Source organism: Trichosurus vulpecula, chromosome 5 (genome assembly GCF_011100635.1).
Source record: "Trichosurus vulpecula isolate mTriVul1 chromosome 5, mTriVul1.pri, whole genome shotgun sequence".
NCBI lineage: Eukaryota > Metazoa > Chordata > Mammalia > Diprotodontia > Phalangeridae > Trichosurus > Trichosurus vulpecula.
Window position 1 is genome coordinate 47,024,094 of NC_050577.1, and position 11,827 is coordinate 47,035,920.

General features: G+C 42.8%; 2 protein-coding genes across 2 annotated transcripts; both read right to left on the reverse strand.

Annotated features, from left to right (window-relative positions):
• Positions 1-583: 583 nt before the first annotated feature.
• Positions 584-3,903, reverse strand: LOC118850863 (RNA polymerase II elongation factor ELL-like). The gene is given in 5 exon segments (XM_036760504.1): positions 584-678; positions 681-2,019; positions 2,092-2,569; positions 3,384-3,397; positions 3,874-3,903. Coding segments are annotated over 5 exon segments (1,956 nt in total).
• A 6,995-nt stretch (positions 3,904-10,898) lies between these two features.
• LOC118850756 (SAP30-binding protein-like) lies at positions 10,899-11,827 on the reverse strand. The gene is given in 2 exon segments (XM_036760389.1): positions 10,899-11,629; positions 11,632-11,827. Coding segments are annotated over 2 exon segments (927 nt in total).

An 11,827-nucleotide genomic window follows, 5' to 3' on the forward strand; every position in this document is an offset into this window, starting at 1 on the left:
GGGTCTGGGGCCAGCAGGAGCATTTGCCAATAGTAAACATGAAGCTGAGCCCTGGGATTGGGCCCTCTGAGAAGCCACCCAGTGAGATGGCCAGAGAAATGCCTGCTTGACCCATGGAGGTTCAGGAGCTGAGCCTGTGCAAGGAGCCCAGACAGCTTCCGTATAAAGAAGATGCTTTTTAGGCTGGTGACTGGGCTCCAAAAATGTGCCCCCACAGTGGTGCCCCCATTACCTTGGGGAGAGAGAAGGAGAAGAACCAGAGGACCAAAAGCAGCCCTACCAGGGGCTGACAACCTGTTGTTCACTCAAACCTATGAAAACCAAGGATTTCCCCTGCATGTTTTCCCCTGAAAGCTAATGAGTGAGTTTTCTTTTTTTTTATCTACGTTTTCTTAAATAGACACATTTTCTTTTCTTTAAACTTTACCCTGTTCCCCACACACACCAAGAGGGGGAAACTTGAAATGCCTGTGGCCCTGCAGGAGCCAGTTCAGCACAGTGGTGGCTCCAGAGCTGCGGCCAGCCACAAGTCCACCCCAGGCTCTGGTGCTCCCTGGCACACAGGTCACTGCCAAGGCTAGAGTTACCGCTGGTCATACTCTATCAGTTTCTTGATGTGAGCCAGTTTGTTGTGTAGATATTCAAAATGGTACTTTTCTTGGCCGTAGTTAGTATTGTCTTTTTGATTTTCCAATGTTCTTGTAAAATCTGACCATGGGTAGTCTCATACTCCTCTGAACCTTGGGAAAGCTGTTTGAGCTCAGCATCCAGCTGTGTAAACCATCGAGTTATTCTCTCTATTCGTGCATGCAGATCTCGGTACTCATTGTATTCAGCGTTAAAATCATTCTTATAACTTTGACGTTATTCTGAGGAGGAAATGGTGGCATATTTTAAGACATAATCCAGCATTTCTGAAGTTGATGTTGGAACACTAGAATTATTGCATATTCCACTTAAACCTGTGCTTTCCTGCAGAGCCACACTCATCTTAGTTTCAGAGTTCTTCATGAGTTCACAATCCTGCTTCTCTTCTCTATTTTTCTCCTCACTTCACCTCTCCTTTTCTTTGTGCTTTTTGGATTTCTTCTTGGTTTTCATATGCCATGAGGCACAACTGTTTTTTTTTTTTTTTTTTGCTGTCTGGGAAGGGAGACTGAGGTTCTCAGAGGCCTCAGCATTCTCACAGTCTCTGCCATTGTGAAATATGTCATTGCTGTCATCAGTGAGGGGGTTGTGAGGCCAGGGGAGCTCTAGGTTGGGGAGATGGGAGCTAGAGCTGACTGAATTGGCCACAGAAGCTGGGCTGGGAGCAGAAGGGACTTCTTTCCCATTAGAAGAGTTCAGTTTCCCCTTGAAAGTGGGCTGTGTTCTTTGAGTACAAGATATCCTCCACTTCTTATTTGCTACTGGGTCAATGAAATCCAGTGGCTGAGATGATTTCTGAGGGGGTGATGAGGAATACAAAGAATCTTTCAGTGGGGAACTTGAGGAAGGTGTGTCTCCTGGAACACTATCCGAATTCTGTGGCTGACAGACTTTTCTAACAAGAATTTTTTTTAGTAACTGCTGATCTCCTTCTGAGTATCCACACCAGTCCTGAATATCCTTGTACATGCAGTCTTTTAACACGTATGTGCTGTCCTTGGCACTCAAGTTGGCAACCTGCTGTAAGAGGCTGTCCAGCATGTCCTTGTCCTGCTGCAAAAGGCCATCCTTTTGCAACCTCAGGATCAGCTCAGGTTTCTTATGAGGCTTAAGTGCCACTAAATGAATGACCCTGTGTCTGAAAGGCTGCTGAGAAATCCCACTATTGCTCTTCTTGGTGGCATTGGCAACATTGATTGGCATTGAGCATTTCCTTGAGGGCACAGTGTCTGCAGCAGCTGGGGCTGGCTTCTGGAACTGAACCTGAATTCTGGAACTGAATTGCCAAGACTGCCATATGTGAAATTTATCAAAGGCTGTCTGCAGCATCTCTTCTATGTGACTTACCAAATTTGTGCTTAAAGACCATCTCTGAATTTTTTCTTGGAATGGGGAGAGCTTTATAGCTTGGAATCGTTCCAAGTTACTCTTCATCCTCACTACCTTTTCTTCTTGGGATGGTGTGTGAACTGGAAAACAAGACCAGAAATGCCTCAGCAGCTCCCCTACTGCCACATTCAAGTGTTTGAGTTCTAACTGAATGTCATTTGGCACCATGTGGTTTATGGCTTGCAGTGGTCCTCCCTGCATAAGTGCTCCTCCAGGGCATAAAGCTGTGAGGGTTCTACTTGCAGCACCACTTGAAAGAACCTGGGTTGGTTTGGGTGTGTAAATTTCCATCTCTTGCTTAATACTCTGAAAGCAATTGATAAGATCCTGACTTGTTGCATACTGGATGGACTGAATTGGAGTTGGGCCATGATAATACCTATCTGACTTCTTCAGGCTTAGTGCAGTGGTTTTAATGTTATTATTTCCCCCCAAGTCTTCATATTCAATGGATTCCTGTAACTTCATCTTCTTGCCTGGGGGCTGAAAGAAGTCTGAATCCAGAGAGTTCCCATCTGTGCTCCTGTTTTCACTGTTGTGATCGTTTTGTCTTAGGTCTGAAATGTCAATGTTTGCTCATACAAAAGCCAAACCCTAGAGATCATTTCTATATATTTGCAAATTCTTAGCAAGCCCACATCCTTGTTTAGGATTTCCATCACCCAAACAAGCTCTTTGGCAAGCTTACAAAATTAGGGAGGATCCAAAGGGACCCTAGAGAAGGGGCTTCCTATTCACCCCATCTACCCTAAGAGCTACCAAAATATGTCAACACTGAAATAGGAATAAATTAACACACCCAAAAGTGACCCATAAAAGAATGTGAAATTAGGTCTTCCTGATTGAAGCTAAGCTCCTGTTTACTGCATGTGTAAGTAGAGCCCATATTGCATTAATCTTAGAGTGTTAGCCCTGGAATCCTGAAGAAGAGATCAAGTTTCTGTCTCTGTGACCCTGAGCAAGTCCTCCAACTTCTGATTCCTTAGAAACTGAAGGCAAAACTCTTAGCTTAGATCAAAGGAATCTGGAGAGCCTGAATTCACAGACCCTGCTTTGATGACTAATTGCCATCTATAACAGAGTTTAGAAGGACTTAAATGTATAAACAGAAAGTAACACTAGGAAACATCGTCGTTCCCACTGTATTATCTTTTGGCCTGGAAATAGCTAATAATCATTAAGCATTCTCTTCCTCCTCATCCTCAGAGTCAACAGCAGCGGCAGCAGAAGAAGCATCATCTTCATCAGGCAACTCCATGTTTCCAAAGAACCCCAGCCAGAGTCCTGGAGACTCTGCTCACAGAAAACAACGGTTCGTTTGTCTCCCATCATCTAGAATTTCTCACCCGTTGCTTTGGTGCTGGGACCAAAATGAAGAGAGGAGGAATCACTGTAGCAGGAATGAAGTCATATTCATACTATGTCTTCCTTCCAAGGCTAGAAACTCATCATAGAGATGAGTGAAAAGTGAGAATAGAACCTCAAACCCAATGCATGGTGATGAAAGAGTATTTCTTTCTGAAATTTATACCATAACCTCCCTTCCCAGATTTGCACTGTGTCTAGAATACACGAACACTCAAAAGTGAACTGCCCTTAAATAGCCATTCCCATACAGTCTTAGCAACCACACTAGCACCCAGAGTGGGCTGCTAGCACAGGTTCTTGGTCTGCTTTTCTAAAGAAAGACAGCTTGAAAGGGCTTAGTAATCTTACTTCAATTCAACAATGCAGAACAAACAGACACATAGAGAAATTAGCACAGAGACTGATGAGTGACCCAATAGACAGGGCTCCAACTGTCTGAGTAATCTTGCTACATACTTTAACACTTACGTTCATCACCAGACCCAGGGGCACCAACATCTGGGGGGAGGGGTCAGAGGAGTTCTCCTTAACAAATGGCCACCTGAAGTCCAGTCTGAGAAATCAGAGGTCCTTTCTATGAGCCCCAGTGGCAAAATACCAATCTCTAAGAAGCTATGTACTTTCTAAGAGACAGAAACCTAGAAAACATATTTGTCTCAGTGCCATCAGGTTAGAAAGCCTATGTGACTCAGCACCTGATTGGCAAGGCAAAATACCTGGGAACAGGAAATTGTTATGGCCATGGATCCTGGAAAACTAAGCTCCAAAAAATACTTACAAAAATCAAATTTTATTATCCCTTTAAAATTAAGCTTATTTCTGAAAGAAAGGAATAAAAGAAATAAAATGCCTCGTCAGGGAGTCAGGTCTTTTTTCTTTTTTTTTACTTCAAATCTAGCCTCAAACACTTAGTTGCTCTGTGACCCTGCAAAGTCATTTAATCCTGTTTGCCTTAGTTTTCCAATCCACAAAATGGGGTGGAGAAGGAAATGGCAAACCACTCCATCATCTTTGCCCCCTCACAAAAAAGCAAACAAAAAACCCAAATGGGGTCACAAAGTATTGGGCAGGACTGAAATGGAAAAACAACAAAAATATGTATAAGCAGAGTGAAGGATAGAATATATTTCATCTTATATGAAATAGAGCTCCAAGTTGGGTTTACAGAAAGGAGGATGGAAGGAGGCTGAGCCCTGTGAACGAGGTTAAGATTCACACCTCAGAAGGCCCTTTGAAATTTGCGGGGGGTGTGAGGAAGCACTGACTCAGAAGGCTGGTATGAGCTGGGCTGCCCAGACAGGAGGAACCTGGATTTCAGCTGAGTATCCAGATTCTTGGCCATCCTCCTCAACTTGCTCTTCGTTTGTGCACAAATGCTAATCTCAGGGGCTTCTTTCAAAGTAGTTTGTTTTGCATCCATGCCCATTACAAGAAGCTAGGGCAGAGGAGATTGAGTAACCCTGGCATTACTGTTGCCAGTCCATCAATATTCAATAAATACGAAGCCCTAAATATGAAGACAGAGTAAAGCTGACAATTTTGTGCAACTCTGCCTCACTTAAAATGAGTCAAGATATCACCCTGTGATGCTATTAGTTCTCTTCAAAAAAGGAGGACAAAACAACCACCCAGAGCACCTCTGCTAGTTTTGCCAAAATGGAGAGCAGGGTGAAGTTGGCAGCCTGAAGTGTGGATCAACTTGCTTTGATTACATGGCCATCAAAGTTTGTTCACTGAAACAACTGAACTGAGCTGTTGCTGGTGAATGTACAGTGGTGTGATTCGTAAGTTTGGTTTAGCTAAACTGGAAAAAGGGATTGGGTATTCCATCCTTTTTCCCCACTGTCTCCATCCCTCTTAGAGTGAGTCCAGGTGGTCTTGTTAGACTCTAGGATGTTCTGAATGGTTCACTTTTGTGAATCAATGGAGTATGTTAACTCTCATTCTGCCTGGTGGTTCCTTTGCCTCAGGACACATCTGAACAAATACAGAATGAATCACCTTGCTATCATAAAAGGTGGCCAAACTCAAGTCCCCAAGATGATAAAGCTATCAAGTTCTACTAGACCCAATGATAACCTTTTCTTGTGCAGATGATTCATATCCTACCGGATGTTAGACGTATTTCTCCCATGACTGATATATTCAGTTGTAAGCACAAGCTTGCACCCAGGCCTGCTTATGATGCACAATTTAATGTTAAATGTTCAGATTCTCACTGCAATGGTAGGTGCTCGATAATCTATTGATTCCAGTTACCTAGGGCCAGTGTCATCTTTTTTTCTGTTTGTTTTGTTTCTGAGTTGCAAATTTACATAAAAGTCTTACAAAAGCATTAAAGAGATCTACTGCTACTGATGATCTGGAGTGAATGCTGTCCTGCAGGTTATTATGTACATCATCTCTTTGCCAATATTTTTTTACCAAATATCAGCCCCTCATTTTGTGCCTTTGTTTCATGAATATACCATAAACTCCCACATGAGGAATCCTAAAAATGAACAGAAAGAACCAATTATGTGTAGAGCAAATATCACATGAGGTTCTGGGTTACAGAAAAATCGGACTACAAAGTGAAGAAACTGTTGGTACCAGAGGCAGGTGCTATCTAGTTAGGGAGCAAGATGGGGGTGGGGCAGCATCGTGAACAGTAAGATGGGCTTTGATTCAAATCCTGGCTTTCCTATCTACTAGCTGTGGCACCTTAGGCAAGTCACTCCTCCTCACTGACCTTTATTTGCCTCCTCTGAAAAATTAGACTAGATGGTTTCTTTGGTTCCCTTCAGATCTAAATCCTATGTAAATATACAGAAGAAGCAAGTCAAGAAAATTTCAAAGCATCCGATGTGTGGTGCAATCTTTCTTAGCTGAATGGGCCATCTACCTGTCTAAGACATGTAGGAGCTCTCACAGGATCAGTTTAAATAATTTTTGTATCATGTTATTGGGCCTCCAGTAGGAAATCCCAGGTAGAAAGAGGCTCTTTATAGGCTTTGGCTACATATTAGCTGACCCAGGAAAGCATGCTGCCCTGGGATTTCCACGTTTTCTTTAGTTCCATGGTCTACTTTGGCCAGTGTAACCTTAATGTGTACCTGATACACTCATCCCATGAAGGGTTTTTAACAGTTTCTCCTGATGAGGGGGACTCCCAAGGCTGATTGGATCCTGTAGAATAATGAGATTTTTCCAATGGGCTTTCTGGGTGATGGGGGGACAGTTAGATGTACTGGAGTAGTGCACTGGGTGAGAAATGACATGTTCTGAGCTGAGCTCCTTCTTGAAATGCAATTAATCACTTGAATTTCAACTCTAGTGCCTAGAACTTCAAGACTGTTCCTGTTAGTGTGGTCTTTATTCAAAGTTAAGGGTGTCTGAGGAAAGGATAAGGCAGAGGAGGCCTTGAACTGATGCTTAATGTGACAGCCAGCAGGAGTGGGCTGGGTGGTGTGGACCCCAGATATGAGGACTGGTTTCCTGATGTGCCAGGAAAGTGTGTGGACATATTTCCTTGGAGGGGATCATCACTTTAGAAACTGATTTAAGCCATCTGGGGCATCTGCAATCATCTTCTGCTAGTGCAAAACTGTCTCAGGAGATGAATCTGACAAGGAGCTGTGATCAGTTGGAGAGGCATACTTGGGTATGTTTTAGAAACATGTGTAATATCAAAAGAAGATCTCCATGGTATTCAAAGATCCTTATCTTTTCCTCAATGACTATTTCCATAGGCTATAAAGATTCTCCTTGTTCAGGAATATAGCTATAGGGTACTAAGTTAGAGGCTAGATGTATAAGGAAGAAGAGATGGGGCAACTCTGAAGCAGCTGTTGATACAGGAGTTGTAAGCCCCAATAAGACTGGCACCAGCTAATTGCCCCAATTCTTCCTCAACAAGTGTGGAGCATACACTTCCATGGTTGAGGGGATGTGATCTGGTAAAACACAAAATATTGGCAGGGTCCCAGAATCAACCTCAGGATTAGGAGTCACTGTCACTGGAACATAGTTTCTTCATCTGTGAAATGAGGGGACTCAATTACATGGCCCCTGAGAGCCCCTGTAGCTAAGTGAAGTCAGGAAGAGAATTGAAGAGGATGGCCAAGTATCTCCATACATATTCCAAATCTGGCTTCCTGGTGTCTTTCCAACCCAGGTCCTACTGCCCTTTTCAGCCAGTGCTTCCTCAGACCCATCAACAAATGTCAAAATCCTAGAAGGTATCAATCACCTTCTATAAAGCAAAAAACAAATACAACAAAAACAAACGAACAACAAACTGTTCATCTGGCTACTCAAATCTGTTGTACCTCTCTGACTTCAAGTAGAAGATTAAAAACTCATTATTATCCCCAAACAAGGGGCAATTTGAAGACCTTTTACACACTCCAGAACACTTTTTTGCCAGGCCATTAATGCAAGAGGATTTGGAATAGGAAAAGACTTTAGAGAAACTATGTGTTTTACTATTCTTCCATTTTACTGAAGGTAAAACTGAGTGCCAGAGATGAACAAACAGGAATTGACAAGGTGTAGACACCCTAAGGATACTGAAGACAAAACACAAAAACTTCCTTAAAGCAATGTTTTATTTTATGATTAATGGAGGAAAGACAATGAAGTTTATCTTCAAGTATTTTCTTGTAAGTCTGTGTTCACAAAATCATGAACAGTTGGAAAGAAATCACTGAAAATTCAAATATATCTTACACAATATTGTTTGTACAAAAATACGAATTAAATAGAAATATAAAGCAATCATCATAATTTTATGTAAATCTGTTGTGTGATATTTTTATATACCAATGTTTTCCAGTTCTGTTATTTGTGAAAATATTAATACCTATTGAATCGCACTTTATTGGCCAAAATCCCTACAAAACTTACTTCAGCATTAAATTTTTTTCAGAGTAAAGTGCCATTTCCTAATTTGAGAGATTCTAAAGACTAGCTAAATAATAAATGAAATAAAACAGGGCTCTATGTTTATAGACTAACAGATAATTTGTCTGTATTGGAGCATAAAACACATAAACCCCCTACACAGATCCATACAATATTATCTATCCATCACGTACAAGCATGGAGAACAAAGCTTAATGAGGTGCCCTTTCCAGGTCACTAGTCAACTGGGCATTTTTCCTGACTTCAAATAAATAGCTTTTTGTCACTTCCCATTCCTGAAGACAGTATGGAGAAGATGACCACATTCTTCCGAATTTCCTTTTCCTTCCTCAGGGGTAAAAAAACATCCACTAGGTGTCCTATGTAGAGATAGCCTGCCCTTTTTCCACCTTTTGTTGGGATCAGCAATTGGGTTCATTAAAACATTAATTCCAAGGTCATTGGTAACCACATAGCTACATTTCAATGAACCATTGAAAAGATCTCTTAGCTTCTGTAATTCTCCACCAGAATTTAAGGAAATATCTTCAATACTCCATTTATTCTTCTTCATGCCTTCAACAATCTACTGTGAGGTGTTGATATCAACTCTATCTCCCTGAGTAACTTTGAGAGAAGGTGGCAACAATTTATAGCCCTTTGTGTTTTCAGTAACTGGAAACTTCTTACCTAGAACGTCCAGAACCTTTAATACAGTGTGTCAAGAGGATTTCTGGAATCTGGTTAAATGATCAGTGGTGCTTCCGCACTCCTGGGTACAATTAAATGTCTTAAATCTTCCCCCCAGATTTTCTCACATGCATGAAAGTTGTCATAGCTATCACTTACCATAGACACAGGCACTGATGAAAACTCTGTTACTCTATGTTGAAAGGCATCCTTTTCATGATCTTCACCCCAGGCTGTTATGGTCCTGTGTTTTGTAGCTGGAACAGAATAACCAGGCACAGGACCTTTTTTACATAATGGTATTTTTTGCAGTGTTTCATGCTTATCCTAAATCCTGTGAATTGTCTCTTCAAGAAGACACTAAGTTTCTCCTGGGCAATGCCTTTTTGTCTTGCCCACAAACACCACAGATAGTGGGGGTCTATATGTACTTAGCTTGATGGCATTGTAGCCAGCTGGGAACGGCAGTTGCCATCAGTTGTTGGCCTTCATACAAGGTAGAAGCTGAAAGATGAGTCAAGTCACTCAATGCAAGGCAGACAGGGGTACTCAGCTGCATCAGTTCTTCAAGAGAGATTTCCAGGCCAGGCTGGTACATGCCAAGTGACCATGGGCATCAACTTACTAGGGAAAGAATGCCAGACAGGGCTCTGGTTCTGAGTACTGCATAAGACCTGCTTCAGGAAAGTACCCAGGCCTTAAGCAGGGCTCTCTGAATCATGGAAATGATACTGTTCCTCACAATGTAGCTTCCTTTGCTTGACACTTGGCTTTACCCACAAAGTGCAAAGTTTTGTTACCAGACAGAAAAATAAAAATACAAGATTTCCCTCTGGAATTAGGCCGGGAAACCTAGTTTAAAAGAAGGAACAGCTCTAGAGGTTGCTGTAGGATAGAGATAACAAGGGGAGAGGAAGGGGGGGGAGGAAGGAATTCTGATACTTTTGTGGAAACAAGGAAGAACAATTACCCCACACAGAGGAGGTGATTCATCTCCCTGGCTTCTTTAGAGCCTGAATAGGCAGGAGCACAGTGGGTATCAAAGGGCTTCAGCAATGGAGAGAGTTCCACACCCTTCTACTAGAGCTGTACCAAACAAAGTCCCCCTCCCCCAAATTATACCTCAACTGTCAGTAACAACTTTGTCTGACAGTTAGGAAGCCTAAATTGTGAGCTTGAGATGTGGCCAGGGGAGCTTCTACATGTCTCCCACAGGTGGGGAGAAGAGAGAGAGGAAAAAATGGTAGGGAATACCAGGAATATCTACCTTGACAAGGTTCAGTGGTCAGGGTATTCAGTGGCAGAAGGATCACTGCCTCTGTACCTGCTCCCTGCTACACTTTCTTCCTTATCCTCAACGTGAGAGGTGGTAATAGGGGCAGAGACATCTTCATTTGTGTCTGTAGAAACTTCCTTGGCCACACATCTCCCCAACAGTGCCTAGGACACAGCCATTCTGTCTGCATGAGCAACACCCCCCCCCCTGCCCCATCCATACACCTACTATGGAAGCACAAATGGTGCCTCCTCTATCAAAGACTCCAGGGCAAAATTTCACATTTGTTTAAAGACTGAGCCTGGAGAACAAGAAACTGCCTGGGATTCTGGGCTATATTGATATAGCACTTTTAATAGAGTAATGAATGCCAAATTAACATGGCCACAAGTAGTCTATACTGCCTGATAATCAAAAAGGGTTATTCTGGATGACCGGGCAGCAGATTGTTTTGTGAGGGGTAGGAAGACAGAAACCCATGCCGAGGTGATAGGAAGCTCTTTGGAAAGCCTTAGTCCAGTGACTGTATGGGTTGCCATGTCCAAGGGGGCATTCCACATCTTGGGTTACAGCCTTGGCAAGGTCCTGGGATAGCATTTCCTGTCCTTCAATAAGAAGTATGTCCAACCCTGTACCTAGTCCCTCACTGCTTGACATTCTTCACAATGGTGCCCACAGCTGAGATGACTGTGGTCCTAGAGCCATTACCACTAGTTGTCATAGTGACAGTGGCTGGCAGGGTAGCTCTGGTGGAAAGGATGGTAGGCTGGGCTATCATCGTCACTGGCACAGCAGAATCCCACCTACTCTTTCTCTTCTGAGCATGTGTAGCTGTGGGGCTGTCTGTGATGGTCCCAGAGGCAGGGGCCTTGGTTGTGGTATCCTTCTTGGTGCCTGTCACAAACTCAATTTTTCTTCTCTCCTTTTTGGATTTTTCCAATTTGTCCATTTCAATCATCTGTGCTCTGGCTAAAGCCTCATAGTAGGAGTCCTTGGACCATCCATAGGGGTCAACCATATCCTTGGGATAATTGGTGCCAAGCTCATCAATTGAACAGTACTGGATAAACTTCTCATAGATTCTGGGGTTCTTAAATTCCTTCTTTCTCTGGATATTATAGTTCATATCTGTCCCTTCCTTTATCTTCCAGTCATATAATTTCTGTATCTTGTCCTGGAGGTGATTTGAACATCTGCCAGGTGGCTCTGGGGGGATTTTAATCTCATCAGGAGACATGTTCCTGACTCTCTCAGAGAAGGAGGCAGCCAGCTCCTGAGGATCTCGATGTTCCAGTTCTGAAAACTCCTTTAGATCATCAGCCTCAGGTTTTTCAGTCTCTGAATCATCATCTTCCAAATGTCTGCTGTTTTCTTCTCCTCTTCCTCATAACCATTTTCATCTCCCTCAAGTTGAGAAAAATCATCTCCATAGGCTTCAGACACTAAGCCACCTTTTTCCTCTGCTGCAGGGGAGCTCTCTAGCATTTCTACTTCAGCTCCACAGTCTGACTCAGGCTCTGACTCCTCTGCATAAACCACCAGGGATGACAGAACGTCCTTCCTGCCAGTCAT